The sequence below is a fragment of the Lipotes vexillifer genome, unplaced genomic scaffold, assembly GCF_000442215.2.
Source record: "Lipotes vexillifer unplaced genomic scaffold, Lipotes_vexillifer_v1.1 scaffold361, whole genome shotgun sequence".
NCBI lineage: Eukaryota > Metazoa > Chordata > Mammalia > Artiodactyla > Lipotidae > Lipotes > Lipotes vexillifer.
This window is the reverse complement of record NW_006787562.1, coordinates 481,232-500,944: the sequence shown is the minus strand read 5'-3', so window position 1 is coordinate 500,944 and position 19,713 is coordinate 481,232. Positions and strand designations below refer to the sequence as shown.

Below are 19,713 nucleotides of genomic sequence, written 5' to 3'. Positions count from 1 at the left end.
CCCCCCCCCCCCCCCCCCCCCCCCCCCCCCCCCCCCCCCCCCCCCCCCCCCCCCCCCCCCCCCCCCCCCCCCCCCCCCCCCCCCCCCCCCCCCCCCGTGTCAGAGTACATTTCCATTCTCTTCTGAGACGCTCCAACCAGAATCCTGGGAGGTCAGGGTAGGGAGACAGGATAGCCTAGGGCTTAAGGGTGAACTGTGGACTCAGACTAGCTGTGTGCTGCTGAGAAGACACCTAACCTCGCCAAGCTTGTTTCTGCAGGCCTATAATGGACCTAAATCTTCCTTCATAGCATGTAATGAGGAATAAATACAGACATCTTATAGAATGCCTGGCACAAAACAGTCACTCAAAAAATGGAGCCCTCGGAAAACTAGTGAGCCCTCTCCTTCACCCTCTATGTCCAGGCAATCTTCCAGGAGAAATTCTACCTCCTACATCTACTTAAATCTACTCACTGTTTCTCCACCCTTGCTGCTACCACATGGTCCAAGTACTCATCGACCCTGATCTGGCTCCTGCAATACTGCTTTCTCATCTCCATGCCTCCATTCTTGTTGCCACATGGCTCCCAGTTCATTCTTCAGTCTACGTGGCAGAGTGATTTCACCAAACAGGTGCATCGACTCATGCTACCTTCTGCTTTCCATCCCTCATTGCCTTTCTGCCACAGACTTTCTCCAGTACCCCAGGACCCTGCGTGGCCTCTTCCTCAGCCTCATTTGCCATCACTCTGCACCCTCCCCACTAAGGCTTCTACAGTATCTCTCTGTCATTCCTCCACTGGGGGGGTGGGGCGGGGGGGGGGAGCAATAACCCTTTCACTCCCACGTCTTTGATTCTTATTATTTTCTGTGCCCATAACAACCTTCCCTGCAACACAGCTTTCCCCGGTAAGCCAATTCTTTAGGTCTCTGCTTCAGGTCCTTCCCCTGGTAAGCCTGGAAAGGAGGTATCGTCAGCACAAGACCCGGCACACAGAAGGGACTTGATAAATATCTGTTGAATAAATAGCAAGAGTGACAGCATCAAAGCTGATTCAACATTAACCCCTTAAATCCCTACAGACTGAGGACAAACTGGGCTCCCAGTCTGGGCCAGGGTTGAGCTTCTAGGTTAGGTCAGGACCCAGAGCTGTCAGACATACAATAATGCAGGCTCTTCCCTGACATTCCCACCGGGTCAAGAGCACACAGGCAGTCAATGACAAGTGACCTGCTCAGACCCCGGAGGCCAGACAGGTACCTAAGACACACGCCCTTCCCATAGGCTTCCCTTCCTCACGTAAACCCAACCAGTGAGACACAAGACATCCCTTATGGGAAGAAGTCTTATCACATCTCTGGAAAATTCTTTTCTTATCAGCCATAGCTTTAAAAGCTTACATTTTCACGACTGCTGATTAGAACTGTCAATTTAGTACAAATCACTGGAAGAAGTGGAATCTCTTGGAAGGAAACAGAGAGACTATGAAACTACTCTGGCAATTTTCAGAGTGACTTATGAGGTGCATTGTTGATGATCTTATTAATCTCTTTTTCAAATATATGCTGATAGAGAGCTAACATTCTCTATAATGAACTAGGAAAGCACATGCAAATCCCTACTAACACACTAGTTTGGGGAATACATGTTGGGGGATATAAGCAGAGAACAAATGGTTGCCATCTAAAGTGAATTCTGTTTTCAATTCTATGTTTAACCCAAGGAACATCTGTTAAGTGCCTAATACGTTAGGGATGACAAAGGAATCAAAGCTGAAGATCCTACCCCTGACCTCCAGTTGCTTGTGATCTAGTTGTGCAGAGGTAGAGGAGGACAACTCTAAAAACAGGTAGCACAAGGAGAGCTTGCTCTCTGCTGCATCCTTGGCACAGTGTCAGGTACATCACAGCATGTGACAGAATTGCAGCAGAGATGAAAGAAGGATGGAAGGGCAGTTGGGTCCTAGTTCTAATCCAATCACTGAGCCTCAAGCTCTTTATCTGTAAAATGGGAACTGTGAGGAAAACTTCTTCTTGGGAAATGGTTCTGGGTAAGAACTCATGGTTGCCATGAATGCTGTCCAGTAGATATGCCCGGCTCTCTTCCTCTTGCGTACAGGGTAGGACTGCTCATCCCTTTCCATATGGATGCTAGGTGCTACCATTTTATTTCTTTTGGCCAAAGAAATATGAACAGAAGTGGTATGTGCCACTACTGGGAAGAAACTTTAAGAGCCAGCATGCAACTGGGGATGCTCCAGACGACAGCTGCTATGTCAGTCTTGGCTCCAGAGGGAGGCTGAGGGGAAAACAGCCCCCAATCAACCTGCCTTATACACGTGTGGCATGAGCAACAAATATACCTGAAAAGACAAAAAGTGTTGGCAATGATGTAGAAAAATTAGAAGGCTTATTCACTGTTGATGGGAATGCAAAATGGGTGTAGCCACCATGGAAAATCGTATGGAGGTTCCTCAAAAACTTAAACATAGAACTACCATATGGTCCAGCAATCCGACTTTGGGGTATTCATCCCAAAGAACTGAAATCAAGATCTAGAAAGAGATATGTTCACTGCAGCAGTATTCACAACAGCCAAGATATGGAACAATCTAAATGTCCATCAATGGATGAATGAATACAGAAAATGTAGTATATACACATAATGGAATATTATTGAACCTTAAAAAAGGAAATTCTGCCGTATGCGACAACATGGATGAACCTTGAAGATATTATGCTAAGTGAAATAAGCTAGCCACAGAAGGGCAAATGCTGCATAATTCCAACTATATGAGGAGTCTAAAAATAATCCAATACAAAGAATCAGAGTGCTATAGTAGTTGCCAGGGAGTGGGTGGGGGAGGGGGGAATGGGGAGTTGCTAGTCCATGGGCATAAAGTTTCAGTTAAGCGAGACAAGTAGGTTCTAGAGATCCGTTTTACAACATTGCACCTATAGGTTACTGTATTGTATATTTACAAATTTGTTAGGAGGGTAGATCTCATATTGAGATAATAAAATAATAAAATAAAAATTTTATTCTTGCCATGATAAAATAAAATTCTTGCCATAATAAAATAAAATTTCACAAAAGAGAAATACACCTGGTGTTCGAAGAAAAGATCTGGGGATCTTTTGTGATCACAGCATAACACACCATAGCGTACAGAACTTAATAACGAGAGAAAACCCTTCATACAACCTAGGGTTTAAACAAACATAATAGCTAGCAAAGGGACAAAAGAAGAGGTGCTGCACTGGAAGAGATTGCACCTGACTGAAGGGGTTGGGAAAATCTTGGAGAAAATGTCATCTGAGATGGATTTTGAAGTTGGAAAACATATCTGGGGTCATACGTAGAGAAGTAAGGAGAAGATAAGAGGTATGCACAAATGAAAGCACTCAGACTGGACACAGAAGATGAGTGTGGCCAAGCAGTGAATGACTTATAAAAATAACAGTGAGAAAAAATAGCACGGATTAGGCACTTCCTACATGCCCGTATCTGTCCTACATGATATACATGTATTTATTCTTCACAGCATCCCTGATTCATTTTCTATTGCTGCTATAACAAAACTTAGCAGCTTAAAATAACACACATTTGTCATCTTACAGTTCTGTAGGTCAAAAGCCCAGTACAAGTCTCACTGGGCTAAAATAAAGGTGGCAGCTGGGCTCTGTTCCTTTCAGAGTGCTCTAAGGCAAAATCCATTTCCTTGTTCCATGAGGTTGTTGGCAATTTTAAATTCCTGTGGTTGTAGGACTCCGGTCCTTGCTGGCTTTCAGCTAAGGGCTCTTCCCGCTTCCTCATCTCTTTCCCTATCTTCAAAGCCAGAAATGGAGGATGAAGCCTCTTACACACTTTAAATCTCTCCTAGCTATTCTCTGCCTCATCTCATCTCTGATCAACTCTCTTCCTCTTTGAAGGACCAATGTGATTATACTGAGTCCACCTGGATAATCACCCTGCTTTAAGGTCCCTAACCTTAATTCTATTGGAAAAGTCTTTTTTGCCATAGGATGGGACACATTCACAAGATCTAAGGACTGGGGCACAATGTGTTTGGGCGGCTGATTTTCTGCCAACCACATCCCATTTTGTAGGTGAGGAACTGAGGCTCAGTGTGGTTCGGAAACTTGTCCAAGGTCACCACCTAGTTCTTGGCAGAATGGCTTTTGATCCCAAGCAGGCTGACACTAGAGCCTTTAATCTTAACCACTGACTTCAGAGAACATAAAGGGGAAAAGCAGAGGACTAGGCTAGAACAGATGTTGGGGTAGGGATTTATTGTAGCCATCCTCAAACGGCGACAAGAGATGGATGGTTTAAAGGAACCTGGTTTAAATGGATGGTTTAAATCACTGCATAGTGATTTCCAGTCATACTTCAGTTTTCTATTGCTGTGTAACGAATTACCACAAACTTATGAGTTTAAAACAATACCCATGTATTTATTACCTTACAGTTCGGTCTAAATTTGTGATCAGTCTTTTACAATATTTTTAAAGAAACACGGTTTTATTATTATAACTTTAGGCAACAGTTTGCTCTATGACCACCACTTTGCAGAGCGAAGATTCTGAGGAAACGTGATTTTACGACTATGTAAGAGTTATGGATATATCCGAGATATCAGTTTCTCAAAACTGGGTGCTCCTGAAGTTTTGAAATCAGTTTGTGACCTCATAGAATAAATGATTCCTCACACAATCATGATTCTGCTATTAATTAGCTTCAGAAATATTTTCTTCTATAGGTAGCTCAGAGGAAGGCATTACAAATGCCTACATAGGAGTTTCACGTTCACTCAACAAATGTTGAGGCTGTGTTGGGTTCTAGAGAATTATGAAGAAATCTAAAATCCCATAATGATTTAATATTATATGATTTAATAATGATTTAATAATATAATGCAGTGCTAACAGTGCAAAAGAGCAGAAGAAGCAGTGGTACTGTGAAGGGGAAAACAGAAGAGTTCAAAGAAATGAGAAGTGAGGGGAGGAAGCAGCAGTCTGGCAGGTCTCTTGGAGGAGGTGACACCAGTAGCTGGACTTTTAATCGTTAAATACTGAGTCCATGCCCTGGCTTCAGATGCCCTGCTTGATCTAGTCATTTCCTCACTTCTCCAGACTCATCCTATGGCTGCCAATTACCTTGAACACACGAAGCCTTTCCTGCCTTCAAACCTTTGCTCTTTCCATCTCCTCTGTCTAGAATGCTGCTCCATCAGGTTCTTCACACAATCTGGATCATTCTCAGCTCTCAGCTTAAATGTCACCTGCCCAGAGAGACTGTCCCTCACCTCCCTATCTACATCAGTCCCTTCCGTCCCTCCTCCTGACCCCCTGCCGCCCACCAAATTAGCGAGGAAAGATTAACAACAGTATTCAATGGCCAACAGGAGGAGGTATTGCTATTATCTCCGTTTTACAGATGAGTGAGCTGAAACTCAGAGAGACTAAGGCACTGTCCCAAGGTCACACAGTAAGAGAAGAAGTTGGGATTGGAGCCCAGGTTGGATGATCCCATAGTCCATAATTTTAACTACTATATTCTACGTTTTCTATGTATTATAACTATTATAGGTATTCATTTAGAAAATCAGAAAAGAGAAGGAAGAAGGTAGGAAAAAAAGACAGCCCATAATCCAGCCACCTAGCTGACTCTTGTAGTACTTCCAAACACTCATCTCCGCCAAAGTTGAGTTTTCAAATGTGGCCATACAGTATAGTCTGTTTTATAACCTGGGTTTTCACTTAACGGCAACTGAAAACCTCTTGCCATGGCATCTTTCATTTCAGAATAGTAGTAGCTGTTTGTACCAGGTATCTCGTCTGGTCCAAGTGGCCACTGAAGCATATTACAGCTCATCCTCACAACAATGCTTTTAGGTTGGTCCTGTTATTATCCCCATATCACAGATAGGTGAAACTGAGGCTCAGGAATATGAGAAAACTTGCCTCAAATCACCGTTAATGAACAGAAGGGGTGGAACAGGAGGTCAGTACAGCTTCTGAACTCCTACTTCATAATTGTCTTCAACGTCTCAGAACTGAGTGCTCCTTTGATGAAATGATTGGGAGGGTTTGGGGTGAGGGAAGGAAGGGAGGCTGTTCCCTGCCTCCAGGGCTGCCCTGCCAGCTTGGTTGGGGATACGTGGGTGGGAGGGTCTGAGTCTGCAGGGAACTGGGTAGGGTGAAAAAATACCTGACAAATGAGGATTTTCAACTGGTTATTTTAAGTAAAATAACTCCTTGTAATACGCGCCGTGTGCGGGAGCAAACCAAACGTTAATTAAAGGAGAAGCACGCACTGTGATTTTCTCTCCCATTTGCTAATGGGTCGGGGTCTATTTTTAAAAAGCCCACAGCATCCCACAATTAAATCTGCTGCCCACTCTAAGGACTTCAAGTGCCAGATAGGTTAGGCCACAGATGACCATTCAGGCCCTCACCTGGCCCACTGAGGCAGGGACCCAGGCCCCTAGAACCCATCTCACTTCTGAAAATAGCTGGTGGATCAGCAAAGAGTAGGAGCTCTCGGGAGGGCTATGGATACAGGGAAAGCATATGTTTGAGTATTATGGGCTGGCCAGCAGGCAGCTAGCTATAAAAAGAGTGGTTTCTTCTAAGAACTTACCCCAAAAAATGTACGTGGAGGAAGTCCCACTTTTAACACAAGTGTGCTGCCACCATTCCTTTGCGTCTAGGAACTGTGGGTAAGTGGTGCTTGGGACCTGAGAAGGTCAACCTTGAGAGAGTTGGTGGTCCTGGTTCAAGCTGGACCCCCTTTCAGCACAATGAAATCACACCACTGGAATTCGATGGACCTGGGTTCACATACAAGCTCCATCACTTGCTTTGTGAGCTTAATTATTTCATCTCTCTGACCCTCAGATTTCTCATTTATCGGAAGGGGGGTGGGATATGCCTACGTGGCCTGAAGAAAGTGATGGGGATCAGAAGAATGAACGTCAAGTATTTTATGCAGCATCCAGGTCAAAGCTGGTACTCAGGGAGCAGGGGCTGCTGAGCAGTTAATGTGCTTTGGGCATGTTCTTGTCCCATCTCCACACCATAGCACAAGCTGTTCCTGCTCCACGAAATGCCTTTCTTTCTATTTCAGAGTGCTCAAAGCCTGCCTGCCCTGCATATCCCAGGCAAATGGCTCCTCTTTCAGCCCACCTTTCCAGATTTTTCCCAGTTGGGCATGGCTTTCCCCACCTGTGCACTTTCCTAGCACTTAATCAGTGATTTCCCATGCTGTTCACCCAGTCCAGGTATCACAGTTGCTTCTCTGTGGGTCACATTCACTCCATTAAACTGATTTTCTTAAGAAGAAACTTTTTAAGTATTTCTCATCAGGCTTGGTAGGTGATCAGTACTCAATAAACATTGTGTAATCATTCATTTAGTCAGCCTATGCTCAATGAGCACCTACTATGTGCCAGGCACTCTGCTAGGTGCCAGGGATATAGCAGTGAATGACAAAGACCCCTTCCCTCTCTGAACTTCCATTTTAGTGGAAGGAGACAGGTAATAATGAATAAACAAATCAATAAGTATATGATTATCTAAAGATCACATTAGACTTTGAGAAATGTTATGAAGAAAACAGGGTAAGATGAGAGATATGGAGAACAGAGACAATACTCCAAGAGGTGTACCTGAGGAGATGATGTTTGAGCAGAAACCTGAAGGGTACATGGAGGGAGATTTGGGACAATTTCAGGGAAGTAAGTTGCAGGCAGAGGGAACAACTGCAAATGTCCTAAGGTGGGAAAGACTTTGGTGTGTTCTAGGAACTGCAACAAAGCCAATGAGGCTGCAGCAGAGCCATGGCAGTAAAGATGGTACCAGATGAGATTAAAGGTGAGCCAGATCAGGTTGACCTCAGCAAGGCATTTGGATTTCATTTTCTAAGTGTGACAGACTTTAAGTGGGGTGAGGAACAACGTGTTCCTACTTACAGTTTTAAACGGTCCGTCTGGCTACTGTGTGGACGTGGGTTGTACAAGGTCAAGAGAAGAAGCAAGGAAATGCGATGCTGATATCTAGTAACTAGAACGTTACCACTGACTGTGGGGGATGATTGGATTTGATGGACTGGAGGTGAAGGTGAGGGAAAAAGATAAGTCAGCACTGTCGACCTGGCATCTGGTTTGAACAGCAGTGGGGACAGTGGTGCCATTTCCTGAGATGAGGAAGATGGAGAAGACTAATAATTCCTGTTCAGGAGAAGGACTGGAGATTGAAATTTAGGAGTTCTTAGCATCTATGTATATAAAGGTCATGGGCTTAGAAGAGATCATCTATGGAAAGATGGTAGACAGGGATGGGAAGAGGGCTAAGGCCTGAGTTCCGCACACAACAATAACTTAAGACTTAAGCAGAAAGGAAGAACCAGCAAAGGAGACTAAGCAGGACCAACCTGCAAAGTAGGCGGACACTGAGGAGAGTATGGCGCCTAGAAGCAAAGTGGAGTGTTTCCAGAAGAAATCATCATCATCTCTACCACCACCACCATCATCATCATCACCGTAGCAGCGGCAGCATAATTATAGGTGACATCTTGAGTCCTGCTGTATCTGAGCTAGATGCAAACCATGACCTGCTCATCAAATTCTCACAATTCATGACATGGAATTCAGTATCTCCATCTTCAGATATGGAGACTGAAGCTTAGAGAGTGGACCAAAGAATTAGTAAAGTTTTAAAAATGAACGAATTGATCTTCATTCTTTTGCAAACTGTGCCCACGCTACACTCCCATAGCTTACCTAAATGGAAAACAACAGGAACATAAAACCATCCCTCTTTGAAACATAGCTCTGCAAATTCTACAACAGTACACACTAGCTTTCAGAGTGCCTGGCTTTCCTTGGAGCTTGTTGTCCAACCCCCAAGTTCCCTACCCTGAGACTCAGCACAGGAGTCCAGGGCCCGCCCCCTCCTGCGGGGCTGAAACACAGTGACCAGCAGCTGGGCAATTAACATCACTCACTCCTACTCTGCCAGGGAAGCGCTGACTGATTTGCAGCTGGTGAAAATGGAATGCTTTGCCACCCAGACACAGCATCTTGGATGAAGTGGCCTCATCAGTGCAACTGTTGCATCTGGCCGGAGCTATTTACCCCAGTCTGAGAACCTTGATGCCCGATACCAAGTGAGCCTCTCTCTCTGAACACAGCTCAGCTGAGTAACTAGTCAAGATGGACCTTTTTTTCTCCCCGTAATTTAGAGACAGACTATCTGAGCCTCTGCCTTCGTGCCTCTGTTGCCATTACTTTTTAAAAATAGCCATTTGAAGCCGATGACCAAGGGAAATAGGTTGAGCTCAGTGACCTCTCGAGCTCAGCTGAATGAAGGCACACAGGAGGTGTCCCTTCTGTCTCCTTCCTCTTGGGGATGACGGGACATGCTTTTGAAATAAAGAAGAAATGTCCATATCCAACCCCTTGCCAGAGATGTCCTGGAGAGGAGATTGGTGAGATCAGAAACTGATTCCTGTTTAATAACTTTCCACTCCTTACACTGGCCCCGTGTATCTTCTTTTCACAAGGCCCCCGGCCATAGCACCTGCTCCCCTACCTCCAGCCAGGGCATTGCTCCAAACACTGTCTGCACATCTCCATCCTGGCAGAAATGCTCTCTCTGCCAGGCACAGAGCTACATGCTTCACTGGCATTTTTTTTCTCTTTTTAATTATGAAGAATACCTTTAAGATGAGAACTAACACTCCATTTTGTAAAGAAACAAGCACCAAGAGTTTTAATGACTTGCCCAATGTCATACAACCAGTAAGTAATGAGGCAGGAGACTCTATCCTGTCGTGTGTGGCCCCTGAGCCCATTCTCTTAACCAATGCCTTCTCCCTTCTGCTTGAGGAAAGCACAAAAGTAACCGGCAAATGAATCATTCCAGTACTTTATCTGGGTGGTTGTGGGCAGGTACTAATAACTGGACAGGTGATAAAACATGTCTAAGTCGTGTATTCACTTTGATCCAAGGTCTCTCAGACTCAGAGTAGTATTGAGGGAAGGAGTCATTAAAGTATAGGCCACTGGCTACATCCAGCCTGCTACCTGTTTTTGTGATGCAAGTTGTTTGGTACATGGCCACGTGCACGTGTGTATATCCTGTCTGTGGCTGCTTTCACACTACAACAGCAGAGACTATAAGGCCCACAAAGCCTGAAATATTTACTACCCGGCCTTTTACAGAAAAAAAACAAAAAACAAAAAAATGCTGGCCCCTCGTCTAGAAAGACAAATCCAAGCTGTGAGATTAGAAGTATACATTTAAAGGTCTGTGGTGAATCCGAATCCACAACCAGGACAGGTAATGCTAACTATCAGAACCCAAAAGATGGTCCAATCAGATCTTTACTATCTTCTACTGGCATCAAGTTATGCATTTAATGATATGCGTAGTGTCTCGCTAACCAAAGGGAAAAAAAACAGCCTTTGCCAGAAGAGAGCAGCATCTAGCAGCCAGCATCTGGCTCCAGAGGCCATGTCTGGATGCATTCACCCGGTGGATGTGGACCGGCATTTGAGCATTTCCCTCTCTCACTGCCTCTGCCCCCGTGGATCGCCAAATCCTACCACTTCGATGTCTTCACCTCTTTAGTCATCCTGCTTCTCCCAATTTCTGTGGGCTCTGTTTTAGTTCAACCCATCACCATCATTGTTAATAAATACCACAGATAATCACAGTGACATCTTAAATCATCACAACAACGTGGTTAGAATCCTAAGAGCAGAATGATCGTGGTGTAACGGGAATACAGAAGGGACTGCTTGGTGCTCTGCTGGCAAAGGTGGGGAAGTTTACAGAGGAGGCGATATCCCACTCACCTTCTTTTTATTTCTATCCGTCTTGCTTCCTCCCACCCCTGCACCTGTTCTGCTTGGCAGTCTCCGACTCATATTTCAAAACCTAGCACAACTTTCTCCTCCTCCGGTAACTTTTCCCCACCCCTCTGCCAAAAGAGTAACTAGCAAGCCCTTCTGTGTTCCCTTAGTGCTGCTTTCTTACTTGTCACATAATTAACATAATATCATAATGACTGTTTATGATATGGATATAACATGGTGATAATGGCTTTACTGAGTGATCGTTATGCTCCATACACAGCACTTTACAGAGAATCAGGTGTCTGACCACCAAAGCCCATGTTTGCCCACCGCCTTCCCACTTTCTCCTTGGAAGGGAAAGGCTGTGGTGTATTCACTTTTATCTCCCCTGTGACCAACAGTGCCTGCCATACAAGCAATGCTTGTAAAATGAATGAATAGTCAGTATGGTGTACGCAATTCTAAAGATTCCTGTCTCTTGGTAATCCAAACACTAACCTAGGTACTCCTGTAAAGAGATTTTACAGATGTAGTTAAAGTCCCAAGACAGCTGACTTTCAGACTGTCCAGGTAGACGTCACCCAATCTGATGAGCCCTTTAAAAGCAGAGCATTTTCTCCAGCTAGTGGAAGTCAGAGAAATTCAAAGAATGAGAGGGATTTGCCACAGTCTGTCTTGCTTGAAGGTGGCGGGGGCCCATGGTAAAGAATGCAGGCGGCTTCTGGGAGCTGAAGCCAGCACCTGGCTGACAGCCCACAAAGAAAAGAAGACCTTGTTCCCACAACCACAAGGAGATGAATTCTGCAAACAACCAGTGAGCCTGAAAGAAGATCCTGAGCTCCACATGAGAACCACAGCCCCAAACAACACCTGAACTTCAGCCTGGTGAGACCCTGAGCAGAGAATCTAGACACCCTCACCGAGACTTCTGACCTACAGAACTAGGAGATAATGAATCAGTGCTGTTAGAAGTCACTAAACTTGCGGTGATTTGTTATTCAGCAATGAAAAACAAATGCAAACAGGTTTCTAATTCTGTGGAGATGTTGGTGGCTAGACTGCTTTGTGTGGATCCCAAAGGTTCCAGGGAGCATTACAAAAGGTGAGTATTCCTGGGCATATATCCAGACAAAACTCTAATCCAAAAAGATACGTGCACCTCTATGTTCATAGCAGCATGATTCACAATAGCCAAGACATGGAAACAACCTAAATGTCCATCAACAGATGAATGGATAAAGAAGATGTGGCACATATATACAATGGAATATTTCTCAGCCATAAAAAGGAAGGAAATAACGCCATTTGCAGCAACATGGATGCAACTAGAGATGCTCATACTAAGTGAAGTAAGTCAGGAAGGGAAAGACAAATATCATATGATATCACTTATATGCGGAATCTAAACTATGACATAAATGAACCTATCTATGAAACAGAAAAAGACTCACAGACATAGAGAATGGAGCTGTGGTTGCCAAGGGGGAGGGGGTTGGGGGAGGGATGGAGGGGGAGGTTGGGATTAGCAGATGTAAGCTTTTATATACAGAATGGATAAACAACAAGGTCCTACTGTGTAGCACAGTGAACTATACTCAGAATCCTGTGATAAACCATAATGGAAAAGAATATGAAAAAAGAATGGGGGCTTCCCTGATGGCGCAGTGGTTGAGAATCTGCCTGCCAATGCAGGGGACATGGGTTCGAGCCCTGGTCTGGGAAGATCCCACATGCTGCGGAGCAACTAGGCCCATGAGCCACAACTACTGAGCCTGCACGTCTGGAGCCTGTGCTCCGCAATAAGAGAGGCCACGATAGTGAGAGGCCCGCTCACCACGATGAAGAGTGGCCCCCGCCTGCCGCAACTAGAGAAAGCCCTCGCACAGAAACGAAGACCCAACACAGCCAAAAATAAATAAATAAAGATTTTTTAAAAAAAAGAATGTATATATATGTATAACTGAATCACTTTGCTGTACAGCAGAAATTAATACAACATTGTAAATCAACTATACCTCAATAAAAATCAGTTGACCAATCAATCAAAATAGTCCCAAAGACAAAAAAAAAGAAAGAAAGGTGAGTGTTGGCTGTGATCCAACATCATGAACCATCATGGGGTGAGGAAGTCCAGGTCCATCTATGGACGAATCAGAAGTTGGTGAAAGAGGGAATGCTCTGCAGTGGCTGGAGTGCTGGACAGGAAATATGAAGTCCTGGGTCCTAGTCCCAGCTCTGCCAGTGCCTCACTGTGTGACCGTGGGCAAGTCCCTTTACATCTCTTACCTGCAGTTCTTTCATCTGCCACATGGGGGCACTCATCCCTCTCCCATCCACTTCACAGAGCTATGAATCAAGTTCAAGTATGATAAAGGTCCAACAAGCCACATAAATTGTGGCCAATTCTGGAGGAACATAAGGGTTTCCTTGATCACCTAGGGAGTTTGGGGAAGAGCTATGCCAAGTTATGAGACCAATAAAATTCAGGTGACTAGGCAGACCTTTAAGGGGTTCAGATTACAGCTGTGCCATCCCTATGAAGAAAAGTGATGCTTTGCCCTGTGACCCCCTGGGGGAATCATTATCATCATAAAAATAATGTCTTCTGTTTCAACAGCACTTTTCAAAGTACTTTCCCCTCTACCATTTTAGTTTCGATAGCTTGTATCCATTAAAGGAAAAGAATGGACTAAGAGTTTTTCTAGTTTTGAAAGTTTTGGTTTCTCACCATGAAGTAGGGTTAGTCTCACCCATTAAACAGAAGTGGAAGAAGACTGAGGCCCAGCTAGACAGGCAGCTTGCCAAGGTTATGGGGCTGTAAGCGAAGGGCTGCCTCTGGGATGGAGCTGGGAAAATACAGAGTTCTCAGGTAGAGGCCCAGCTTTGCCTGTGCCAGGTCTGAACTGAAGGAGGGGGTTCACTCACACTCAAGTTCCATACTACAAATTGAATACAAACGAAGCATTGGAATCATGTCCCATTTTGAAGAGCCTATTCCCCAGCCCTCCAGTTATTCCACAATGACAGTTATTCTGCTGGCTGTGAAGCAGAAGAATTTGTCTTTGCTATCTTCATTAAGTAGGCAGGGATGTAGGGAATGCCATGCAGGGTAAGCTCCTCTCAACATCCAGCAAATAAATACTAAAGAACAGGAAAAAGGACCCATAAGCCTGGACCTTTCTTGGGAGGCCTTTGAGCTTCACCAGATGATCCCCAAGTTGGGATGCTTCAGCTGGGTCTCTCAGTTCACGTAATGTTGCCATCCTGAACACATAGTTTGAAACCATGACTCCAGACATGCTGAACCATAGCAGGTTAGAATTCTCCTGGCCCTGAAAATTATTCCTGGGCTCTAGAATCTAATGTGAATGTAACCATCAGGTTCTAAAAGAGGTGGCATCCGTGCATTCACTTGTTACTGAGGCTAACTCTGCGCGGGGTGCTGGAGATCCAACATGGCACATCTCACAGTGCGTGTGGTCTAGGGGTACACCTGACAGTCAATCACACAAATAGATGTCAGACATCAGCTGCAATGTGAGCTGCACGGGGCTCTGAGAGTCATGCGCTTGAATGCTGAAAGAGTGATGACTAGGACGAGGTCTGAAGGATGAGCAGGGTTGATGGATTGATCACGGGAAAGAGCAGCATGTGATAAGGGTGAGAGCCTTCTGAGTATAAAGGATCAAACAAATTCCAGAGTGACCAGAGTTACAGAATCCACGTTGTGGGACAGCACTGGAGAGCGGGCCAAGGAGTTGAATTTTATTCCAAGTGTAAGAGGAGGACCTTGATGGGTTTTAAGCAACGAAGAAACAAGATGTAATCAATGTTTTCCAAAAGATCATGCAGGTTCCCTTGTCGAGAACTGATTCGGCAGAGGAGTGGGAGGATGGGGGGTAGGGGGGGGTTGAATGGAGGCAAGAAGTCCAGTTCAGATGCCACTGTGATCATCCAGAATTGGAAAAGAAGCCGCATCTTCACACGGGCCTGGACACTTGTATCTGCTGTCTCTTAAGGTGAACAGAGCACTGGACTAGTTATCAGACTGGTGTGATCTTGAGTATAACTGTGTATTAGTCCTGGGGCACTGGGAGAATGATTTTGCCTCTATGTACCTCATCTTGCTTGACTGTCCAATGGAAGCCATGCATCCTGATCTACTTAGGTACGATTTCCAGTCACACAGTCTCAGAGATGGGAGGAGTGTTAAGAGGAAGCAGTTGGTCTCTGGTCCCACGTGATGCTTGGCCTTTCCTCTGTCTGGCTTATTGTTGGGTCCCCAGCACTTAGTACCCTGGAGGACCAAGGGTAGGCACCAAGTACGACATCTCTATAAATAGTTTGTCACTTGAACATCTTCAGAAATAGGGACACTCACTCTCATCCCCAGGATAGCCACTGTTGTACTACCCTGCCCATCAAAAATATCTGCCTCCTATTTAGATAGCATCTGTTTCCTGCAACTTCTGCCAAATGCGCCTCACTCAGGTCACAAGGCACAAGCCTCACATCAGTCCTTCAGTGAACATATCTCTCCAAGCCTTTTCTTCCTGTAGTCTCCCCTCTTCCTGAAGCTGTTCTTCAAAGGACATCGTTTTGTTGCACGCTCCTGCTCTCATTCCTTTGAACAAGTCTCCTCTTATTTCCCCCTTCCTGTGAAGCATCTAGGAACAGTGTTTCCTATACAGCAAGCAATAACAAGTATTCGTTGGATTTCTTGGGGTGAGCACTGTCTGCCTGAAGTGAAAAGGAGTCTCTCAGAAACTGAAACAAAGTAGAACAGACAGGAACATGGGAAGAACACACAGAGGGCTGACAAAGTCTCAACAATCAAGCAAGCCAGCAGGCCTGGGTGTTGCTCCCAAGTCAGTAGGATCTGGGACTCCTGAGTTTCCTTATCCATGAAACTCACGGTTTGGATTGGTGATTGCTCTCGATGTTACGCATGAGGTTCTAGTTAAGCGTTGTCACCTCTGAGCTTGAGGCTGTCGGAGCACATGTTATAAAGGGCTTAAGGGCACAGCAGCTCCAGGATGACACTTCCTTAATAAACTGAGCAGCATGGAAGGAGTAACGGGATGCATATAGCTTTATCACTCTCTGACTGAGTACGGCTCGATGCCATGTCTAGCCACCACGTAAAATCACCCCATATAATATCTACATCATTGGTAACATCTTTGGGAAGCCCTGGACTTGAAAACTCCTAGCCAAATCCAAACAATCACAGTGGAACTCTTGGCTGGTCACGTTTCTCTTCACAGTTTTGGGCATAAGAGAGAACAGGACCCTAAAATCAAGGATAAGTTTCTTGCCTCACATATGATTGTCATACTTGCCATTCTGATCCAGATCAGACTATCCTTTGTCTTTTATTTCGGCCAAATTCTCTTTCTCTTTGTTGAGGAGCAGAACCGTGCCTGCCCTCAACAGTGACATTCCCCAGGGTGGCTGGACGGAGTGCTAGTGTTGTCTTTATTTCCAAAATGTTCTCCCTTCCCTTCCTTCTAATCCATCATTTTGGCGGCCTTTGCCAGCCAGGAGGGCAGTGGCGAGAAGGCAGTCTGGAAACATTTCTGGACATAATCAAATGTGTGCAACACCTGTGTAAATGCATTGCGTTTATATATGTACGCACATACATTTGGCATATATGTAACTGCTTGTAACAGGATGTTCATACATGTTTGTGATTTTTGCGGGCAAATGTTGACATACCTGTGTCTTTGCTGGCATGCGTCTCGTGTCTCGATGTGTAGGTATGTGTGAGAGTGAGTGTGAAGATGTACCTGCATGGCAGTCTCACCCATGAAGGATGGCAACCCCACAGGTCCTTATCCACAGTAAGGAAGGAAAATGCACAGGAGACTCTGACATTTGGATTCTCACACCCTGCTGACAGAAGAGAAGGGTGCAAGAGGGCTTGACAGCTCTGCTGATGGGCTGGGGCTGGCCCTTGGCCCCTCCCCACAGTCTTCTGTAGTTGATTCTGTGCTTCTGACACCTCTTCCCTTTGGGCTGCAGGTCCCTGTCTGGCCGCATCGTTGGCGGCGTCTGGTGGTTCTTCACCTTGATCATCATCTCCTCCTACACAGCCAACCTGGCCGCCTTCCTGACCGTGGAGAGGATGGTATCTCCCATTGAGAGTGCCGAGGACCTAGCGAAGCAGACAGAAATCGCTTACGGGACCCTAGAAGCGGGATCCACGAAGGAGTTCTTCAGGGTAGGGACATCCCTTGTCCCAGGGCACTTCCACAAAAGGGGACCACTACTGTCAGTAAAATATCCTTCTCATTAGCATGAGGTTATAGGCAACTGCTTAACTGAGCGTTAAGTCAGGGAAACTGAGACATTTCTCAGCTTTCTACGGATCCCTGAGAAACCTTCATTTCTGCATTCGTGGAAACTTCAAAGCTCTTGCATTGAATTAGACCCTTTATGTATACCAGTCTGTGCCAAGTTCTCCGAGGGCTGCAAAGGATATGACATATAATTCCCTTCCTGCTCCTATAAGCACCTTCAGCCTTATTAGTAATTGATTAGGAACAGCGAGGAACAAGGTCCCAACCTGATGCCCTTTGTGTCCCCTCCTTGGAGACTTTGATGAATAAGGAGACGTTATATGGGAAATAATGACTGGAATAGGCGGTCTATTAAATAGTGTCAGGAGATACAGAAAATGTGAAGTGGGAGTGGAGGTGGTGGAGATGTCTTGTGGCTAGAGGCAAAATGAGGAAAATAATGTCGACCTCCAAGGGTCATTATGAGATGAAAAGAGATGGACATCTAAAATACAAGGAAACAAAGAACAATGAATGGGGGCTCCATTTCCCACTAGGGCTTCGGAGGGTGTAGGCAATTGAGAGCCATCCTGAAGGAGGGGTAGGGAGGGATTATGGCCACAAAGGATAGACCTGTAAACATCTCTAGACATCATGAAACCAAGTTAGAGCAGGGTACGCTAATGACGTTCTAGGCAAGAGGAGCAACTTGAACAAATGCTCCAAAGCAAGAAAACCTGTAGTTCCCTGGACTTCGGAAGTGTTTATTAGCACAGGGAGTTACCACATATTAATCAAATAAAAATAATAAACAATTGCTACCACTTCCTCAGCACATACTATGAACTGGGCCCTGTGCTAAGAAGCACACATTTCATGACTTATTTCATCCTCTCATCAGAGGCGAGTTGGGGATTTGTCATCCCCATTTTACAAAGGAAGCTCAGAGAGGTAAAAGTAATTGTCCAGGGTCACACAGCCAATAAGGAGGAGGAGAATACAGAGCTAGCCTCTGCATCGCCTCGGGCAAGAGGGTGGGGATCCTATGCGGACCCACTGGGTTCTCCCTGCAACTTCATGGAGCAAATCCCAGACTCTGAGTGAACCCACAGGGTGCTGTGTACAGCCTCTTGATCGTGGGCTCTGCGTTCTGTACGACAGGCAGAAGAGGGACCAAAGTCCTAACCGTGGCTGATGGAGGTTCCAAGACTAAAATCATTCATTTTCAACATAATGGAGCAAGAAGGTAACTTAGGGGTCACTTGGTCAGAGTCGTCATTTTAGAAAGAAACATGACTTGCTTAGGCTAACCCAACCAGTTAGTAGAAAAAGCACTTGTAATCTTGTTACAATTCTCTGACATCTTTAGCCTGCAACCAGAGTATGAAGGAGATGCCTGACATTTGTCCATAAGGCCAGTTCTATGCCCCAGGCCCTGCTGATGCAGTTGGGGAACCACCCAATCTGTCCACTCATTATATACCCATGATCTCCACCCCGGTACATTCGCATGTTACAGCCCCCAAAGCCCCTTCCCATCCATGGTCTCCTTTATGTTTCACCTGTGACCTAAGGCAGAACAGGGGCTGTGTGTCCACATTGCAGGCAAGAATTTGAAATGCAGGGAATTCATGATGCAAGTGTCTGGGAGGGGTACAAAATCTGAATTTCCTCACTCCGACCCAAATATTCTTGCACTGAACCACACTGTCCTAATGGATGGTGTCATTAATAATTTTTTTTTTAAAGATCGCTCAAGTTACTAGATAGGCCCACAGACAAATCCAGTCTAACCCTCCACTCTTGTAGTTGGGGAAAGTGAGGTCCAAAGAAGAAAATGTGCACGTCCTAGCTAATTCAGAGGCACAGCTAAGCCTTAAGACTTCCACGTTCTGTTAACAACTATAGAAATATACATATTACTATCTCTTGTCCAGAGCACTGTGCTAGGCATTTAGAACCAAGGCAGTGCATATTCGACAAGCTCTGTGCCCTAGCCAGGCTTACTTCATTAGACTAGGCAAATAGGTTGTATCAACAGTTCACTCTGATTGGTCAGGAGTGCTTGCCTGGAGTTCTATGTTAAGAGGGATTCTGAGGTCACATCGGGCTCAGTATGAAAGAATTCTTTAATTGCTACCAATGTCTGCCATGTATATAGGAAGGGCAACTGGTACCAAGCCAAACATGCATTGGGCATTTCTACCTTAAAGTCCAACCAGAAGAAAAGTCGTAATTCTTAGTAGTAATTGCACCACTTATGGAACACCTACTACGTGCCAGGCATTGGGGTATGCCCTTTACCTCTTTAAAGTGTTCTATCCTCATATAATCTCCATGGCGACACTGTGCAGTGAGTACATATTATCGCCATTGTCAGGAGAGAAATACTGAGGCTCAGAAAGGTTATGTTACTTGCCCAGAGTCCTGCAGCCAGTAAAACATAAAGCATAAAACAAGGGAGACAGCTAGTTGTAGTGTAAAGGTACTAGGGGTGCAATCAGGAGATGAGGTTTTACTCCTCCTGGCTCTGCCACTAACAAGCTACATGACTTGGACAGTTCATTGCCACTGTGGGCCTC

At 45.2% G+C, this 19,713-nt stretch overlaps 1 protein-coding gene across 6 annotated transcripts in view; it reads left to right on the top strand.

The window, feature by feature from the left end:
• The window catches only part of GRIA1 (glutamate ionotropic receptor AMPA type subunit 1), a 313,635-nt gene that overhangs the window by 248,453 nt on the left and 45,469 nt on the right, over positions 1–19,713 (top strand). For all 6 annotated transcript variants that reach the window (XM_007460314.1, XM_007460311.1, XM_007460312.1 and 3 more), the window contains one exon: positions 16,875–17,073. In XM_007460314.1, the coding sequence (XP_007460376.1) occupies positions 16,875–17,073 (199 nt within the window). The remainder of the gene's footprint in view (positions 1–16,874; positions 17,074–19,713) is intronic.